At 34.4% G+C, this 21,086-nt stretch overlaps 1 protein-coding gene across 1 annotated transcript; it reads right to left on the bottom strand.

Moving 5' to 3' along the window:
- Window positions 1–449: 449 nt before the first annotated feature.
- On the bottom strand, window positions 450–20,936 carry LOC145327540 (uncharacterized). Its single transcript, XM_080171085.1, has 21 exons — window positions 20,645–20,936; window positions 19,657–19,744; window positions 19,401–19,488; window positions 18,657–18,717; window positions 18,211–18,340; window positions 17,833–17,986; window positions 16,983–17,026; window positions 15,481–15,654; window positions 14,691–14,769; window positions 13,739–13,984; window positions 13,038–13,173; window positions 12,444–12,507; window positions 11,992–12,086; window positions 11,491–11,585; window positions 9,173–9,270; window positions 7,723–7,776; window positions 6,346–6,430; window positions 4,988–5,193; window positions 4,443–4,621; window positions 3,514–3,565; window positions 450–1,740 (listed from the first exon to the last, which is right to left on the bottom strand). The coding sequence occupies exons 2-21, from the start codon at window positions 19,666–19,668 to the stop codon at window positions 1,585–1,587; spliced, it is 2,208 nt and encodes a 735-aa protein (XP_080027211.1). The 5' UTR covers window positions 19,669–19,744; window positions 20,645–20,936; the 3' UTR covers window positions 450–1,584.
- Window positions 20,937–21,086: the final 150 nt, after the last annotated feature.

Below are 21,086 nucleotides of genomic sequence, written 5' to 3'. Positions count from 1 at the left end.
ATACCAGAGGGGAAACTTTATTACAGGGATATTCATGTTTTGGGGCATAATTTCCTTATTTACTGGCCAAAGTCAATAAATAAGGAAATTATGCCCCAAAACATGAATATCCCTGTAATAAGGTTTCCCCTCTGATATACTGGATTTTCTTGATTTACCTCACTCAACTTTCTGGCGTGTTGTACAGTGAAAAAACTACCCCCCCCCCTTATTTTTGATTTTCTTCAAAATTAAGGGGGGGGTTAAGTCTTTGCCTTGCTGAGCACTTTTCCTCCTTGCCGTTTTCCAGACATTAAAAAACTACCCCCCCTTTATTTTTGATTTTTGTCAAAACTAAGCGGGGGGGGGGGGGGGGGGTTTCGGTGCTCCAGTCTACCACATGTAAGCAAGTACCAATTAACTTTTTCGTTCCTTATTTTCACATTAAACATTATAAGAAAAAAGACAGCTTACTAAAAAACTCTATTAAAAAAAATTATCATACAAGTTAAAATATAACATCAAGTCTATAAAATTTCCATTACATATAATACTTTCAGTCATTTCAAATTTTAGGTAGGTATAAAATTCATGTATAAAAACAATAAAAAAATAATTTCCATAAATTTTTGTAAAGGTTACTTACTCAAAAAATATATGAGGTAATAATCGTTTTTTGAAGAAAAAAATAATAACTAAAACTTAAATAAAACTCACAAAACTTTAAAAAAAAGATTGTTAAAAAGTAAGTTAAACATTTTAAAATTGAAAACTAGAGTAGCAACAAAAAGCTAGCGATATTTTCTAATTACATATTCAGTAAATGTGAAGTTTTCAGCAATAAAGGGTCAGGAAGTACTTAGTAGGTATGCTATAAAAAATTCATGCAGCTAAGGTTTGCGCATGAAAGGACATAGAGGTGACATTAGACTGTTAATTACCAGGGATTTAAAGGGATAAGACAATGGCAGATAAATTGATGTACATCCAACATTATTATACACAAAATTATCCCTTCTGAAGATTACAATTAATGATTGAAACGTTTGAACAATCATCCTAATAAACTAACCAATAAAAATTTGCTAAAAGTTCCTAAAGTTCTTTAGCCAATCTATAATAAAACGTAATAAAAATCTTTGAGTACTAGTGTAATAAACAGCCCATTGTCCAATCTCTCTCTATGGTATATTACACTGGTACCCAAAGTTTTATAACCACTTTATCTTTAGTACACAAACTTTGGGTACATTTACTGAATTTTGAATGTTTTGTTTAAAAATGGTAGTGTCCAAACGTTTCAACGATTAACTTTAATCAGATAAACAGATAATTATAATCTATAGCAATATACCGATCATTGTATTATCTCTTAATATCCGAGAGACATGCCCTAATTATAGAGTATGTACTAATAAAAGGAACTAATAATTTCAAGTATAGGTAACAAATTTCAATACTGATAAATTTCAGATCCTTAAAATTATTAAAATTTTATTCTAAAACATAAAAAAAACTAGATATATATAAGTAAAAGTTAGAGAAATAAGTTTACAAAAATAAAATTTTTTGTAGATTTTTAAATTCATCATTCGTTGATTTTCTTTAGTGGTCATATTCATTTTTACATAGGAAGTTGGCTTCTGAGGATAGGACAGATAGATTTCCTTCCATATGGTTATGTCTATTATTTCTAAATAGTTGGGCTTCTGATAGTCTATTGTCCAATACTCCACGATTTCCACGGAATAATGGATTCTCCTAAAAAAATATTAATTCATAAATACTTTATGTCATTCTTGTCGAAATACGGGTTCGTTGTTTACTAAAGTAACAGGATGTTTATCTGTTTGTCTGTACCGAAGGATCTCGCTAACTGCTGAACCGATCGGGCTCTTCTTAACAAGGGTATATTCTTATAGGTCCCGGGAAGGTTTTTTTACTATTTTGGGGGAGGGTACCACCACCCTCCCAAGGGAAATCACAAAAAAATAAAAAATTTTTTTACGTTTCTTGATTTTAGAAAGAGAGTTCAACGCTAATGTGGTATTCGACAACCCTGGGCCATGCTGCATGGCAACCCTGACCCCGACTCGTAGGAGGGCTGAGAGACCTCCCCCGAGTAACGGGGGGATGGGTACACCTGACCCCTCCCCCATGCTTTAAAATTGATTATAGTTTTGACAGCCGCATTATGGTTAATCTGATTTGCTTGGTTCCCCACCCCTTTCCAGGGATGGGGGATAAATGTTGTCCATTTTGTTTATTGCATGTATATCTATAATTAACCTTTGATTTAGTATTAATTATTCCAATCTGTGTATTGATTATTTGTTGTATTATAAATCAGTAACCTTTAGACTCTGAATAAAGTAACACCTCATTAAATTCTGTTTGTTATTTGGTGATATCTAGAGAAGCCCAGCTTCTCTATAATTATACGTGTCCACGTCTGTTCGCACTGCCGTAATCCTGAACTTGGGAAGCGGCTGATAAACCGAGGCCGCTACCACACTAACATAAACGTCAAATGCAACATAGACATATTTTAAATATAAAAAAAAGCATTTAAAGTGCCACTAGACGCTTCTAGGGGCGTAGCCGCTAGTACTACATATATTAAAGCAAGACAATAAACGGGGGAATGGATTATAAAATTGAATGTCCCGACCCCTTGGACCAAGTGCAGACTTTCAATTGGGTCTTTGTATATCAGCCAACAGCGTCACAAATATTACCAAAGGCAAGTTGCTACAAAAGAGCAGAAAGCAATTTGCTAGCAGATGAAAAAGATCCCCAACACTGGATCCCAGTAGGTATCTGGATTGTATATCTATACTTATTAATTCATAAAATATTAGATGTATTATGAACGGTCATTGGTCAATTTAAAAGCTTTTAAACAGATAACATTTTGGCAGTTTTTGTGTTTTTTTTTTTCCCTATTTCCCCACTCCTAGGAGAAAAAATTCAAAAACAAAGGATAAATAGCATCATTTTTTTCCCACGTAATTCCATAAAGTTGGTTGGAAGCTTCCAGTCAAAAGCGCTTATTATGTCAAACTGTTCTTAATTATAAACAAACGCATCAGTTTGACACTTTTTGGAATTTCACGAAAAAATGACCCTCTTTAACTACTTATTATAATTTTCTTTTTAAAAATCAGGAAATGAAATGGAAAAGGGGGAGGGAAAGAAATTTAATTGATTGGAAAATATAAATTTCTGTGTGTTAGATAAAAAAAAGAAGAGTAAAATGGAAAACAGTACTACAGCTGGACAGGGGTGTATGTGCTGCATGGTATCCCATGCTAAAGGTGTGGGGGGGGGGGGGGGGAATTAAAAAATAAATAAAGAGTACTAAAAACATTTTCCCATTTACTTGGGGAAAAAGCAGAAAAATATGTGGAAAGGGTAACAAAAGTGAATAAAATAGAGTACTAAAAATATTTTTCCATACTTTAGGGAAGTAAAATATTTGAAGCCAGGGAAAAAATGAATCTTAATATACACCTCTGCAGGTATATAAATTACCTGCATTCTTTCGTCCATCATTCTGTTCATATCAGCTGCGCTACCTCCCAATCTAAAACAAGAAATGCAGTAATTGTATGAAGTTAATTTAAGGGTGTCTTATATAAGTGGTGAAAACCCCGAGTTCAAGTACTTGGTGGACAAGTAAAGTCGTTATTTGTGAGATTATGATTGCTAAATTGTGTTGGAGTGGTCATGAAGTAAATCGTGACACTTTAGATAATGGTAAGAAAACGAAGTGGCAGGTTTCGTCGTATTTTCACGGTAGCATTTCTTCTATTTCTAGCCCCTGCGGGGGCTCTAACAATGCAAGGCCAATTTCCTTGCCCATTAATGCAGGGGGCGATCATTAACACTTACCTAACCTAACCTAAAATAGCCTACCGACAGATACTGTAAAAATACGACGAAACGTGCTACTTTGTTTTCTTTCCATGATTGATGTATGTCCACACGTTTCAACCACTAATTGTAATCTGCAGTAGGGTAATATTGTGTATCATTATTGGAGTTGTACCTTAATTTATCTGCTATTATATTATCACTTTATATCCCTGCCCATGATGTTAAGACTCTGGGCTGAACGCACAACTTACCAATCTAAGATTGATCAATGATCATCTCAAAGGATTCTCACGTACAATCTTTTTTTTATTAATGTTAGAATTGTGTAGCATTTCCAGTGATCTGAAGGGATATGACACTGGCCAATAAATAAATATACATCCCATTGATGATTAACCCTTCTTGATTGACCCATACTGATTAAAACATTTGGACACTCAATTTAATGAGTCAATCAATCAATATTCAATAAAATTCCTTAAGTTTTTGGGCCAGTTATCATAAAACTTTGGGGACGAGTTTAATAAAAAGCCTTAATGTCTCCTCCCTCCCTGAGTATTTCCCTTTCTAAAAAACCCATTTACCTGTGATGTTGCGCTACTCCTGCTCTATAAAGTTCCTCCATCCTGTGTTGTTGCTCTACATCCATCCTGTGTCCACCAGCGGCCACCATTTGGCCGCCACGGAACAGCTGCTCGTGTTGACGTGAACTAGTAGCGGCAGCTGCCAAAGCTGCTGCTGAATTGCCGCCATCATCAGTAGCCTTGGGAAAAAAATATTACCACAGAAAAGTTTAGTTGTAGTGTAAAAAATTATCACTAAAATCTTTTATTTACCTTTTTGTGTATCGTGATTGTTAATTAATAAGTAGGTAGGTAGTATAAGAATTAAAAATACAAAATTAATCCTTATAATAAAGTAACAAGATCTCGCTAACTGCTGAACCGATATGGTTCTCCTTTACAAAGAAGCTTCTTATAGGTCCTAGGAAGGTTTAAAACTATTGTAGGGGAGGATAACATCATCCTCCCAAGATAAATCGCCCCAAGAAAAAAATTTCCACCCCCTCATCAGGTTCCCCTAGAGGCCTCTAGGAGGCACCTGCTGGTCTAGGAATAAAATATTCAACCTGCAGCCGATGGCTTTTCAAGTGTTTCTTCAGGAGGTCATTTCTGGAGAAATCTTTCTGGCATACATCACATTTAAACGGCTTCTCCCCGGTATGTGTACGCATGTGAGCGATCAGGCGACTCTTACGCACCCAGGCCTTGTTGCAAGTCTCGCACTTAAAGTTCTTCTCCCCCTTGTGAAGCTTTGTGTGATGGTTCAAGGTACCTAAGTAGTTAATGGTTTTTGGCAAAGATTATAATGTATTTCGGTAAGGTATAAAGTATTTAGGTATTTAACAGTATTTTAATCGTTATTTAATAAAAATTAAGCAAAAATGAATATTTAAATCCCAAGGTGTTAAACTGTTTTTAACCTAATTTTAAAGGTATATCAAAAATATACTATGACACCAATAGAATCATACTGCAGAGCTAAAACTATGATTAGGCCCCCAAATAACTTTTTGGGAAATTTTAAACCTGGACACCTATCCAAAAATGATTATATATAAGTGGACTACTATCCAAAAGTAAACTTTTATCCCAAATAACCTATAGTCTCACATTAATACCTAGCCTACTAATTACGGAGTAAGCGAAAGTGGCAAAACTTCCCCCTTACCCCCCCCCCCAAAAAAAAAAAAAAAAAAAAAAAAATTTCGGCCCCAACCAAAATTTTTTTTTTTTACTTTTTCTTTTAAAATCTAAGATAAGAAATTGGGTTATTAAATTCGACTCACTCCTCAAGTGCCCCTAAAGGCCTCTAATGGCGTAGCCGCTAGTAGTATCATATAGTATCCAAATTCATCCTATATAGTATAAATAGTGTGCAGTGGTCGCTCTGAATAGGTAGTCTTGATTAATGAAAGCACAAATAAATTTTCTTCCAAGTTCTTAGCTAAAAAATAAATACCAATATTTATCAAAATGTTACCTAATCAGATATTCAGCTATCTAATATAATGCCCAGAAAATACTGATTTACTAAATGTTGTCTTGTGCTGACGTTTTGAGCTTTAGACACTGAGACCCTTATTTTAGAAAAGCTTCGCTTTTTGTCACAACATATAGCCGATTAATCCTATTATATAAAGTAGTAAGCTTTTTTTGTCTGTAGAGTAGGATTTCGCTAACCGCAAAACTGATATGGTTCTCCTTTACAGTGAAGCTTCTCATAGGTCCAGGGAAGGTTTTGAAACTATTTTGGGGGAGCGTACCACCAACATCCGAAGAGGGAAAATTATCCCCCCACCAAATAAAATATTTTAATTAAATTAAAATTTAGATTAGAGTGGGTCGACGCTTCCCCCTCCCCCCTTTCAAGGGCCACTAGAGGCCTCTAGGGGCGCAGCCGCTAGTTATTAATAAATTTACTTACCCTTATTAGTAAAAGCTTTAGAGCAGAGACCACACTCAAAGGGTCGTTCCCCTGTATGACTTCGCATATGGATGGTTAGATACACCTAAAAGTAATAATAATTCATGACCAGTAATAAAATGCCGTTTCTCCCGGTCGTATTTTTTTACATTTCTCGCCGAAGTAGGCGATTTGGAATCATAAGAAAAAATTTCCTCTTATAACTAAAAATGACCAATAAAAAATGACTAAGTAGAACCGCAGGGTTAGTTATAAGGGGAAAAATTTTTGAAGAAAAAAAAATTGAGCGGCGGCAGAAAATGGCGTTGAAGGGCGGTCAAATCGCAGTTTTTATTTTAATTAATTTTTATTGACCCACCATAAAAGATTTTGTTCCTATATCTTCAAAGAACTGAATTTAGGATATACCATGAGAAACAAGAATTAAAAGTCCCTCACTCAGGGTTAGATATGAGGGAAAAAGGTTTTGGAAAAAAAAAACATTGCCTCAAATGCTTCCGAATCGCCTAATTCGGCGAGAAATGTAAAAATGGCGGTGAACCCTTCCTACATGACTCATGGCCGCGTACGACTGCGAGAAACGACATTTTATTACTAGCCATCATTATAATGATCTACTAGAATATACTATGTTCTTGTCCATAAATACCGTAGCAAAATATTTTTGACTAAATATAAATATAAGCTTATAGTGATTGACATGTCAAATAGGTCAATGAAGTTGAAGTAATTCACGCTTTATACCTAAAATCAGCCAATTAACAAAAGAGTTTTAGTATAGAAGCGTCTTATCTTAACGTAAGTTTAATAATCTATAATACAAAGTAGCTTGATGTCTGTCCGTCTGTCTGTCTGTTCCTTAAGATCTCAGTAACCACTGAACCGGTCGGTTTCTACTCTTCGGGGTATATTCCTATTGTGGTTTTAAGCTATTTTCTTGGGGGGTTGGACACCCCCAACCCCCTCAAAAATGAAAATTTCTTCCCATAAATTATAGGCAGCACCAGAATTTTTTTTTTTTTAATCCCTCATGGGGCAAAGCCTCTAGAGGCTAGGGGCGAAGCCGCTAGTGAAGTGTATAAATTATAAAAAAGGGGGAAAATTCCTTAACAAATTTAGAATAGTAGTCGCATCATATTACAAACAGCTTTCCGCGGATATGAAAATGTATAATAATGAGACTAAAACCGGTTTTTAAAGCCCCAAGATGCCGAAGATGGCTAAACCAACTGGTTTTAAAAGTAAGATCGTACATTTCATTCGTAAAAAAACTGGATATAATACGATGCTAGACATATGATACATTTTCAGTATAGAGAACCGATTCGAATCCATCGGATATTAGTCGGTTTTTGAAGCAATACTGGATTTTTTTACCTGGGCAGTAAAAGCTTTAGGACAAACGTCACATTTATATGGCTTAGCAACCTTTTACATTTCAATTATCATACACTCTTATAAATATAGGGGGGGGGGGGGGGGTTAATGCAACCATCCCGTAATCAATGATTAAATGGCACTTAGTATTCGAATTTCGATCTAATTTTGGAAGAATAATCCTTTGTAGGTCTATTTTCCCTAAATCGAACAAAAAGTTGGAAATGTTTTGCCATTTTTTGGCTATCTTAATAACAAATTAGTCACGAAACGTATCTCCACCACATATTACTTTTTGTCGCTCAAAAACCTTATCAGCCGGTAGCTGTTGGTACTAGACGTTTTAAAAATCGTTATTGCTATCCTTTAATATGAATTAAACCAAAAATATGTTTTAAAAAGTTGATTCCTACGTAATTAATGATGAATTTGCCCTGAAAATAGGCAAAAAACGGCTAAACGTCTGAGCCAACAGCCGTTTCTTTTCCAACTTTTTGTTCGATTTAGGGAAAATAGACCTACAAAGGATTACTCATGAAAAATTTCAGATCGAAATTCGAATTCGAAGTTCCATTTAATCATTGATTACGAGATGAATGCATTAACTCCCCCCCCCCCTTTTTTTTTAAATTTGATTCGAAAACATAGCTTTTTTACATTTTGGGATCCGTCCGTCTATGCGTCCGTAACTTGTCCTATACTGATTTCAAGATTCGCATGATGATGGCTGTGGGTAAATTTAGAGAGCGTAGCAACTTTATAATTATTACCCAAAAGTCTGCATATCAATTTTTAAAATGATGATTTTTTGGCTTTTAACTTATTCTATTCTCTTGATTTTTTGAAAATGGAATACTAGAACAATTAAGTATAATATCATAAGCGAAGCATCTCTAAAATAAAGTCTAAAAATGTAAGTATGACAGTACCAAGCAGCCTCAATTTTTGGATTGATTTATTCGAAATTTAGACTATAAATAATGTTGGATACTAAATGCGCTGTTACTTTATCTTTGTCAATGTTCGTATGTCTGTTCGTATGATTTGTTAAGCTTTGCTTCTAAGCTATGGATACTCTCAATTGTCATCCTTGTTAACGTATGAAAAATGCCAGATATATTTAATTTAATGGATCTTAAAAAATAAAAATGTTCCAGCGGGTTTCTTGAAAAATTCTGTATGTATAGAATAATAATGAAATCCTTAAAATAAAGTAACAGGATGTCTGTATGTTTGTTTGTTTGTACCGATATGGTTCTCCATTATAGGGTAGCTTCTCATAGGTCCTCGGAAAGGGATATCGTCCTTAGAAATTTTTTACTTTTCATTTTTAAATCTAAAATAAAAGATTGGGTCAACCCCCATCCATAAAGTGCCCCTAGAGGCCTTCAGGGGGTTTAGCCGCTAGTGTCAAATAAGTGAATAGTGTATGTATAATATAATATTCCTTGACAGGTACTTCGCTGTGCTTCATCTTTTTGTGGTTAACCAGAGTCTTGCTGTGGGCAAACTTTATTCCACATTCGTCACAGGTAAAGGGTTTCTCTCCTGAAACATGGAATTTATCCTCCATTGTCTTACCCCTTCATTTCCCTGACTATTTCAACAGCTACATAGCAAACAAGTCCGTTCCATACAAAAGGGCATTTACTCGAAATGAATTTGATCTTAATTTATAAAACCCAGTAGTTTTACCTATTTCATACTATCATCATATGCATTTAATTTATAAATAGATGAAAAAAATATCAGATGTATTAAAACTAGAAAGTTGGACTCATGTTTGTAGCTGTGTTTATAGCAATAGGAAAAATTGGGATAGATGTCAGGGTTGGCATATCGGGTGGGCGGTTTTGGGCTGCCCTTTATAGGTACTTTTAGGCAGATTTGGGCACCCCTTCTCCTTAGGGTAGGGGGTGAAAAAAGAGGGGGGGGGGGGGCGGGCTTTTTTTTGGGTGATATTAACTATCTATAATACAAAGTAGAACGATGTCTGTCTGTCTGTCTGTCCGTCTGTCTGTCCGTCTGTCTGTCCGTCTGAAGCTTAAGATCTCGGTAACCGCTGAACCGAATGGGCTCTACTCTTCAGGGAATGTACCTACTGATCCTGTGGTGGTTTTAAGATATTTTCTTGGGGGGTAGGACACCCCCAACCCCCCAAAAAATCCCCCCCCAATTTTTTTTTTGCAGATTTCCTTGGTCCTTTTACGAATTTCACCTTAATTTTTTTTGATAACCTCTTGGGGCAAAGCCCCTAGAGGCTAGGGGCGAAGCCGCTAGTTATATGTATAAATTAGTAAGCTTTTTGAATCTAGAGAAGGATTTCGCTAACCGCTGAACCGAAATGGTTTTCCTTTTATAAGTCCTGAGATGGTGTAGGCTATTTTATTTCTAATAAGTCTTGGTATGGTTTTAGTCTATTTTATAACCTTTTTATATGTTTTTTACGACATTTGCCCAAAAGGGTGCCCAAAACCCCTTTTGGGGAATCGGGCGGTCCTTTATCGAAAAAAAAGCCCGATATGCCAACCCTGATAGATGTAACATCTTTTGGCCTACCTGTTCTATTGACGTAATAGTAGAGGGAAAGAGAAAGGGAAAGAAACCCCCTAGAAAAGAGATGGGGTATAGGGTATTTCCTGACGTCAATAGAATAGATAGGCCAAAAGCATTGATATCTATCCCCATTTTGCTAGGGCACTATAAACACTAAACAGCTATATATATCTTTTAAAGATGTAATATATAAATCATAACAACTTTGGGAACTTGTGTTTAATTTTGATTGGTTGTTTCATTAAGTTGAATGTCCAAACGTTTACAACATTACAATTACAACATCTTTTTCTGTAGGTAAAGAATATTTTTTTCGAGGTTGAAATATCTTTAAAAGGTTCCAGGACAAAAGAAGAAGTCCCACACTTTCGATTAAATTGGACAAACATTTAAATTAAAATATTAATTTCATTAAGTATATTTCTATACAAGTTAGGTTAGGTTAAGATATGAATATACAAATAAGCCCTCCGCAGGGGTTAGGCATTTAAAAACCTATAAGATAGTTTAAAGTAGGTTAGGATAGGTTAAGTTCCCACTCCGACGTTTGGGACTCATACGTTTGTCCTAGGACCCCTTAAAGTACCCCAAAGCGTTAATTTTAAAATGTTAAAATGATTACTTTTCATGAAAACTGATGCCCTTTGATATAAAAAAAAATGTTAATATCCTTCTATGTAAAGATATAAAAAACCCTTAAACATTCAGAAATACAGAAAAACTTTTTAAGGACCACCGTTTTAGATGTTCCAAAGGCCATATGACGAGAAAGCATTGAAAGGGGGGGGGGCGAAAGTGACACTTTTTGAAACCAGAACTAAAAGTCAAAGGAACTCAACTAAAAAAAGAGTTACAGGTCTGACATTTTGCATGGCAGTTGCTTTATAGGGGTACAATATGGAACTGTGAAAAAACGGCGGCGCAACCGCCGAAAACCGCCGAGAAAAGGCAAAAAAAATTTCGGCGGGAAACGGCGGTTTTCGGCGGTTTCGCCGCCGTTTCTTCACAGTTCCATATTGTACCCCTATAAAGCAACTGCCATGCAAAATCTCAGACCTGTAACTCTTTTTTTAGTTGAGTTCCTTTGTTGACTTTTAGTTTTGGTTACAAAAAGTGTCACTTTCGCCCCCCCCCCCCCCTTTCTTTTTGACTAGGTAGAAGAAGTGAAAACTAGATGCCTTTTTCTTCAAAAGTCATAACACTGTTTTATACCTGTATGAGTCTGTACATGATTCTTGAGAGAATGACTTGTAGAGAATGCGCGCAGGCACTGGTCACACTTATATGGCTTCTCCCCTGTATGAATCCTAAAATGTAGATAAGAAGTTATGTAGAATGTAACCCGCGACCGTGGCTCAACACGTAGCGCATCCGCTCGTCGTCGGGAAGGTGATAGGTTCGAATCTCGGTCCGACACCGCGTCATAACTATTAGCGTTAAAAATGGTTCCCACTGCTACTAAGTCAGACGCGCGACGTAAATAGTTAGAGTGGGGGGAATGCCTTGGCCCAAAACAGGCCCAACTTGTTACCATGCACAGTTGGGGCTTCTCAGACAAAGGTCGTGCATCTCAGATTTATTTTCTCGCAGTAAATCGCCTCTGAATGAAGATTTACTTTTTCAAAACTTTAAAGGTCTATCTAAAAAATCCCTTATAACTTAACACCTTTAGACAATAAATGTATATTCTCAACAATGTAGGTATATCCTAACCTGATATGTCTGTCAAGAATACCCTTCTGGCTGAACTCCTTCGGGCAGTGCTCACACTTGTACGGCTTCTCCCCCGTGTGCACTCGATAGTGAACCTGAACAAATATTTCCTGAAGTAACGCAGCAGCTATGAACTGCATGGGATCCCCGGATTTAGGGGGGGGGGGGTAATGTGTATATGAAAAAATAAAGAGTAATGAAAACTTTTTTACATCATTTCTCCCTCCTTGGTGGAAAAAACTAGAAAAATAGGGGTAAAAAAATAAGTGGATAAAATAAAGAGTATGTAGGTACCTACTGAAAACATTTTTCATTTTCCTCCCTTCTTGGGATAAAATTATATGGGGGGAGGGAGACAATTATTCTTGTGCAGAATATACATACACCTCTGTTTGAAAATTAATTGACGGCTCTGCGCGTCGCTACTCTACACTTGACGTTATGATGCTCACCTTAAGAACATGACTGGTAGCAAATACTCTGGGACACTGATCACATGGATGTAAATCAACACCTAATGTTCAAATATTAGTTACAGAAATATTCTCATTTTAAGTTTGTTATTTTCCCAAAGTTTCTTAATTCATTGGCTGAAAACTTTAGACACTTTTATTAAATTTATATTAGGTTAGTTCTGACTCTAATCAATAATTTTAATATAGAGAAGGGGTAATATGATTGGGAATTTACTTTTTTCAAAATTGTTCTAATTGAATAGGTTTGTTGGTTTATGCAACATAGAAAATGAGTTGTCCGTAATCCGGTTGTCCAAAAATTTTTAGTAGTGCAGCAACGATACTAACGATACTGGATAAAAGATTAGATTTTACTTTCGTATTATATTACATTGTGTTGTAGACAGCTTTTCGCGGACAGTTAAATGAAAAATTTAAACTAACTAAACCGATATTGAATTTATGATTTTTATTTTACTATTTGTAAAAATTTAATAATATACGATACGATTCATGATTGTTCATTTAGGCTCAGTACCGGTTCTAATCCAACAAATAATAATTGGTTGCAAATATGTCTGTAATTTTCCTGTATGTGTTTTCATATGAGAGTTAAGATTTCTAATACTTGGGAAGAACTCGAGACAGATTTCACATTGACGGCGCTTCTTCTTTTTTACCCGTTTAGTTGACTTTGGCTTCTCTAACCCTATCAAGCGCACTTTTTCTAAATCAAATAATTATCATCATTTTCTCAGGCTAGGAACGAGATATTTTGAAACGGATAAAGGCTCCTGATTCTACTCTTCCAGGCCTTTTCTGGAAGCACCAATAATAAAAGGCGAAGCCACCAATTTGTTTAATGTCGCGTGGCATTAATAAGCTTTGGGGCATTGGGGCAAATTCGCAGCCACACTAAGCCGCAGCCGACTCCTGGTTACTTCAAAAGAAAGGTGTACTGTTTTTTTAATGTTTTGTATTAAATATTTATGTGGTTTTCATCACAGAAATGTTGATCACTTAGAAATATAAAATAAAATTATTTAATATTTGTTACGTATCAAATGCGTTGTTGAAGTTCAAGCTACAAAAATTACACATTTTTTTTGTTTTAAACAAAAAAACCTTAAAACAAAAATCAGTACGATCCATTACTTACGTTGTATTATTATCATTTTTATTTTATCATTCGAAGAAAATTGTCTAAGCATTTACGATATATAATTTTTCAGTATGGCTTTGGAAGCTGTTCTAATTCAACAGATTAGAAGCTGCACTGGAAAAAGCATTACCTTTAACTTCAGTTTTATCATCATTCCACTTTGTGCTAATCTCATTTTCCTTGTTCTGTTCCTTGTCAGTTTTATCAACAACATGTGCAATATCATCTGTGTCATCCTTACTAATATTAACTTTAGTTTCAGTTGTGTCGGATTCCAGCTTGACAACCACGCTAGATGTATCAGGTGGTTGTGATGGTGCTACTTCTTTTCCAGTCAGACGATTTACAGTTTTCAATTCGGCAGGTCCAACCAAAACTATAAATAAACAAGAATAGTTTTCATGAAGACTAATGCCTTTATGAAAAAAAAGAGTTCTGTCCTTTCATGTAAAGACACACAAACTTTAAACATAAAAATGATGAACTTTTTTTTGGTAATGATGATCCACGCCACACACCCACCGACAAAATTTTTGGTTACCTAGATACAATAAGTCCCCAAGGCTATAGAAATGACGAGAATTGAACTGGTGGAAGAACTGAACACTAAATACCTTTTTTTAGAGGCATAAAAAACATAACTTCATTAACTTTAATTTGATTAATTCTGTTAATATTTAAAAATTCCAGTATATATGTTCGTTACTAAGGATCTAATGGGATAAGAATAAGGCCGATAAATTGATCTACATCCTTAATGGTTATACGCAAAATCACCCCTCCTGTAGATTACAATTATTGGTTGAAACGTTTGGACACGAAATGAACCAACCAATAATAATTCATTAAAAGTCCCAAGGATTTTCACAGTAGATTGCTCCTATTTCTAGCCCCTGTGGGTAACCCTGCGGCACCTATTTCCTAACCCTGTGGGGGCAATCATTAACATTTACCTAACCTGAAATAACCTATCAAAAACTACTGTGAAAATACGCGAAATCCGCTAATTCATTTTCTTTCCATGGTACTGAAAAATTTTGTGGACAACCGTTTCAAAGATCTTACATCACAATGAAAATTACCTGGTCTGTCCTTTTGTTTGAGCTCAGCACTGGCAGAATATGAAGATTTACTCTTCTCGTAAGATTCAAACAAATAAATCTGGAAACAAATAAATTCCTATATTTTTAAAAAGATTGTTTGGATTTATGAATTAGGATTCTAGGGGCATAGGTACAGGGTGTTTATAGGTACAAAAGTATTGCTTAATATAACCCACTTGCCATTGACAGAAATTAATAATCTATATCTTAATTTCTTTATTGAAATGGGGCAATTATAAGAAAAAAATATTTAGCGATTTTCAACAAATTATGCCTTAAAAACCGGTTTTTCCAAAGTACCCAATTTTGGAAGAGTTCTGGATCATGACCAATTTAAAAAGTGTGAAAAAATGCTTGCATATTTGAAAATCAAATTGCGCGGCTTGTGTTAATAGTAGAAAAATGTTACGCATACTGTTAGAAATGTCAAAAACTCTAGTTTTTGGAAATATGTGTATCATATTTATGCTATTTGTAGTATAGAAGCTACGTTGGAAAATGTGAGAAAGGTTGAAAAGTTTTAATTAAGTTGGGACATTTTACCACGTAGCCCCTAAACTATACGTAGCCCAGGAATATTTCTTAAACACCCAAAAACTATAGTTTATGAAGATTCTAACGATATGCATGACATTTTTCTACTATTAACACAAGCCGCGCAATTTGAATTTTAAAAATATACGCATTTTTGCACACTTTTAATTGGTCATGATCCATAAATCCTTCATATTAAAAAAATTAAAAAGAAAACTAAACAAAATGTACATGCCTGCAGATCTATATGCTTATGTAAACCGTTAAACAGAAACTCTAGTCCATCATCCAGGGTTGTCAAACCAGAGTCACTAATATTTCCACTATCAGGGCTGCCACACCGAACTTTGTTAATTGCAAGGATCCCGTTTTCATACGCCTCTCTCATGTACTGTAGATCTCGTAGTGCCTAGTTTTTAAAACAAGTTTTGAATAATTGTTGATATATTTTGGAGGATTTTTTAATATCTTGTAGAAAATATGTAAAAATATTCTCAAGCATGAAATTGACAAATATTGTGAAAAACAATGTTAAAGAGATAGTTGTATGAAGTGCATTTAACTAGTTTTGGTACTAGAAGTTGTCAACCTATAAATGTTTTTGTAAAATACGTTAAATATAGGTTAGACAAAGAAAAATTAAAATCAGGGTTGGTAAAAACCCGTTTTTTTTTCAAAAATAGCCCAACCCAGTGGGTTTTATTAATAAAACCCAGGGTTTTGGGGGTTTTATTATTTTTTTGGGGGGGGTTTTATTGTTTTCTAAAGATTAGGTATTACCTAAGGATTTTTAAATATAAGGATAAATCCTTATAATAAAGTAACAGGATGTTTGTCTGTACCTAAGGATCTCGCTAACCACTGAATCGGTATTGTTCTCCTTTAGAGAGTAACTTTTCATAGGTCCAGGGAAGGTTTATAACTATTTTGGGGGAGGATACCACCACCGTCCTGAGAGAAATCGTCCCTAGAAAATTCCCCCCAAAAAAATATTCCTCCCCTCTCAAATTTTTTTTTTCTTTTTAAATCTTAATTGGGTTATCAAATTCAACTCCTCCCTCCTCAAGTGCCACTAGAGTCTTCTAGGGGCGTAACCGCTAGTATAAAATATTTTCGGTGTAAATTTCCATATTTTTAGGAGGGTATTTTTTCTATGAGCAATTTATTTTTAGAGGGTAGTGGACCGGTACCCTCCCCCCCAATGTAGTTTAAAACCTTCAACGGACCCTTGAGAAGCTACATTGTAATTGAGAACCATATTGGTTCAGTGGTTAAAGAGTTTTTTTGGTACATATAGACAGACATTCCGTTACTTATATATAAAAATAAGCAGTTAAAATGCAGTTATACAATAGTGAAAATAAAATGTTTTTATATTATCTAATAGTTGTTTGAAAATGTTACTACTTATGAGTCAAAATAGAGTTAAAATTACGAAAAAAGGTACATTTAAAAAAATAACACCCAACTTGGGTTTTTTACTTGGGGTTTATATTCTAATCCTGACTAAAATAGCCATGCTGTTTTTGCGAGAAAAAAAAATAATAAAGGTTCAATATTATATAACGATAATATTTTAAAAACTACGTGGTATAAAATTGAAATTCTTTCAAATATATGACCTTTAGGTAGATGTAGTTTAAACCACTGAACAGTAATAAATATGCGGTTCACTAAATTCAAGTTTAAATGCATTTTGTGCAACTACCCCTTTTGTTCAAAAAATCTTGTTTTTACCTGTATAAAAGAATCCGACTCTGGTGAAAAACTGACAAGACCCTGCGACAGCATAATAGTCAATCTTAATTTTATACGCTTAAAAATTTATTATTTGGATGTTGCAACAGATTTTCATTCTGCTACTCTGCTAAAATTGATGCTCGCAGCCGGCTTCAATAACGATACCCCTATCCCCTCCATTTCTCCTGGATGAACGAACTGGCCAATAAATTAACGAAAAATGAATATATCATCGTATATCCTACATCCATCCATGGCTTAAAATAAAATTATTGTATTAAAATCTTTTATTAGAAAATATTCTATAAATAGAGACAGATGAACAAATAAACGGCAATATTTCAAGTTTTCGAATCTTTCTTTTTTGGATTAATTCGCTAATATTTGGACAAAACACCGAAATCCGGAATCTTAATCTATAATACAAAGTAGAACGATGTCTGTCTGTTTGTTTGTCTGTTTGTTTGTAGCGAAGGATCTCGCTAGCAGCTGAACCGATCGGGTTCTCCTTTACAGGGTAGCTTCTCATAGTTCCCGGGAAGGTTTATAACTATTTTCTTGGAGGGTGGGACACCCCCAACCCCCCAAAAATGAAAAATACCCCCCCCCCCAAAAAAAAAAAAAAAATTCTTTTTAAAACTAAGAATAAAATAGTGGGTTCGACTACCACCCCCCCCCCCCAAAAAAAAAAAAAATTTTCTTTTTCTTTTTTATTTTAAATCTAAAATACGAAAATTTATAGTAAAAGATGCCACCCTGTCGTTTAAAAAAGAAATTTTTCTCTTAAAAATTCTAGGTAATAAAAAAATATCCTTAAAACTGTCCTAGATCGAGCATTAATGTTCCTTGTATTTAGTTTGATAATACTGTCTGGCCTCTGCTAGGGCCTCCGGGCTCATGTCAAGAAACATTTTATGTTGCGAAGTTTCGTCGGCCTCCATTTTAGCATTAAACCCCTGGAGGGGGGTGGAGAGGTGTTCAAGATTCTGAAATTTATAAAACTATATAAAATATAAAATTTAGCCTATAAATAGCACAGCAATAACAAAGTATGGGGAAAAAGAACACTAGAGCATACGGGAAGAAAAAAATGAGACAATTTTTTGGCTATTTTATTATTTGATCACTTGGTATTATAACTATTAGGTTTGAAAAAATTATATACAGTAGCAGCTAGATAGTGTTCTTAAATTATTAAAAAATAAAATTAAAAACAATTATTTTAATCAGCTTGTAAAGTAGCATTGTGCTTCTCTTTTATGTGTTTTTTCAATCTATCATTTCTGGCAAAATCTTTTTCACATATTTCACATTTGAATGGCTTCTCTCCTGTATGGTTGGATCTAAGATGGTCCCTGCAAAAAGAAAAAAGGATGACAATATTCATAAGTCCTTAGCAAAGCAAAATATTGAAAAATTGATTAAAACATAAATTGTAGGTAGATGGTTAAAATATAAAAATTAAATTTTTATACTTATGACAACAAAAACTATGAAAATTGGATCAAAGCATAATAGAAATATGAAAAAATATAAAAAAAGTGGGTACCTACTAAACTTGTTTATTTCACATGAAAAATTAACAATTTGGATATTTTCGAAAGTTAAGAGACATTTAAGGTAATTGTTGTCAATAAGTCAATGCAAATAAATAGTGAATGTCGATGATACCTTAGTCTTGACTGTTTTATGAATGTTTTTGTACATTGGTCGCACTTGTAGTTTCTTTCTCCTGAAAATAAAATAATGTAACATTGGGATTAAAAAATAAATCATCAGGTGCGCGACATAAATAGTAGGAGGAATTCCTTGGCCCATAAAAAGCGCAATTCAATACCATGCACTGCACCGTTAGGACTTCTCAGACAAAGGTCGTGCAACCAAAGGGTTGGTTGTCTGTTGGATGTTAATTAACCACCAGTAGGCAATAGAGTATTACATCCCATTACAAGCGGAAGATACCATTGGGTTCTCTAGATGATTACTTGAAATCGAAGGAGAAATCCCCCTCAATTAGGTAATAGGTAATAGTTGATGGTACAACTAAATGAGCCAACCAAGGTTGTTATCCAGCGAATAGGAAAAAGTTAAAGACTTAGCTAAGAAACTAGAGTAATAACAGCCCAATGTCCCCTCCCTACCTGCGGTTGAAGTGCCTTTTTGATAGGTTTTATTAATTAATACAGATCTATGATGGACTCTTCGTAATAGAAAAATGGTTAAAACAATAATCAGTAATTATCGATAGAGTGTTATAACATATGATTAATTAATGATTGATTAATTCTCTCAAAATGTAAAACTTATTCCATTGTCCTCTATGATGAATCTCATCTGTATACACAAGAATTTTTTTCAACACAACAGCAATATGAAATGTAAAATATATTTTAAATTTCTAAATGAAAATATTACCATTGTGAACTTTAACATGATAAGCCAAGGAGGAGGTATCGTTGAAACTTTTAGAGCATTGTTTACATTGGTAAGGCTTTTCTCCTGTTTCATAATTGTATTATACCAATATAATATTCAATAAAATCATTATTCAAGGAGGGTGGAGAAAAAGTGGGGAAGATTAATTTAACCGGTGTGGTCCTCTCCCTTCATGAAATCAATCTTTTATTTTATCTTTTGATTTTCTATTTGTCATTATACAATTTATTCCTGTATGAATTCGCATGTGTCTGTTTAGGGTTGGCTTTGTTGAAAATTCTTTGAAGCATTGATCACATTTAAATATAATCTTTTCTTCGACTAAAAAGATAGTGGAGTTTAAGCATATCTAACTTTTAAAAAAAAAGACATTTTTCATGAAAAGAAGTCTTTTGGAAAAAAAATATTTCATTCCTTTGGTTAATTTCCTTTTACTTTTAAAGTTTTAACCGAAAAATATGTTAAAATCCGATAATAATGGTTTCATTCACATTTGGACATTCCTGTTTTGGAGGTATATAGCTCCATACAAATTGCAAAAAAGCAATACCATTTTTTTTTAATTGGTGGAATTGGTGGATGTATGTGCGTTTTTTTTTATCAAAAAATGAATTTCATACCTTACAGAAATTATTTGCTTTTTAGCACACCAGATGAGCTACAACACGACTTGATCGTGAACCGACCAACAAAACAATTGACCCACAAATCATTATTTTTTTTTAACAAGTGGTTGAAAGTTTGAGGGGTAAGAGCACTAACTTAAGGTTATAAGGATAGATGGTTCGAGTCCTGTAACAAAAGATATCATGATTGAAACTTTATGAAGCCTTGCTATTATCATTAAGGCCAGGGTTGGATAACAAAGATTAAGCTCCAGGTATACTGGTGAATTATCCATCATAGCAACAAAATATTTCTTTATTTGTTCCCAATACATGAGAACATTATAATCAACACAATAACTTATATCTGCTATAAAAATGTTATAAAATTGGAGTAAACCTATAGAGGGGAAGGGGTAAAATAACTGTGTGTCCCAACCCCGACTTTTGGGTCCTTTAAAATCAACCGATTGCGTCGCGAATATTAACACAGCCAAGACGCTACAAAGACAGAAAGCAATTTGCTAGCAGACGAAAAAGGTTCCCAACAGGGGAATCCAGGTCTGTATTTATAGATTAATTGTTGTAAAAGCTACGTAAGAATGCTTCCACTCTCCTGTGCTGTGATGTACTTGTTTGTGACTTCGCACTCCAGAATAATCGCCAAACTATATTCATAATTATAATCTGTTTTAGTTACTATGATAAACACTAGCGGTTACGCCCTTAGCATCTAGGGGATTTCATGTATTCAAAAGGGTTAGAAATGGGTATGAAAATAGCCTAAAACCATCCCAAGGCTTAAATCTAAAAATAAAACACCCTTAAACCATCCAATGGCCTCTGTGAAGCGTCCCTAAAGTCCTGATAGAATTCTTAAACTTCAGACAAAAAACCTTACCTTCTATGTATAATAGGAAATAGGAAGATCTAGACCCCTAATCACTAATTTAGACCAATAAGAACACAGTGTAGGAACAATTTAGCAATATTATTGGTTAGAACATGTTCACATTTTGCTAGTGCAATTATTTTTCCTTTCATCCATATTTAATTTGCA

This window comes from Acartia tonsa, chromosome 9, assembly GCF_053477335.1.
Source record: "Acartia tonsa isolate MP-2025a chromosome 9, ASM5347733v1, whole genome shotgun sequence".
NCBI classification, from domain to species: domain Eukaryota; kingdom Metazoa; phylum Arthropoda; class Copepoda; order Calanoida; family Acartiidae; genus Acartia; species Acartia tonsa.
The sequence above is the reverse complement of the archived record's forward strand: the minus strand, read 5'-3'. Positions and strand labels throughout refer to the sequence as shown.

Coding starts and splice junctions, on each gene's coding strand:
- LOC145327540 (XM_080171085.1), bottom strand. Junction 18,341..18,656: donor ATAAAACAGTCAAGACTAAG/GTATCATCGACA, acceptor TTCTTTTTGCAG/GGACCATCTTAGATCCAACC. Junction 1,741..3,513: donor TGATGGACGAAAGAATGCAG/GTAATTTATATA, acceptor ATATTTTTTTAG/GAGAATCCATTATTCCGTGG.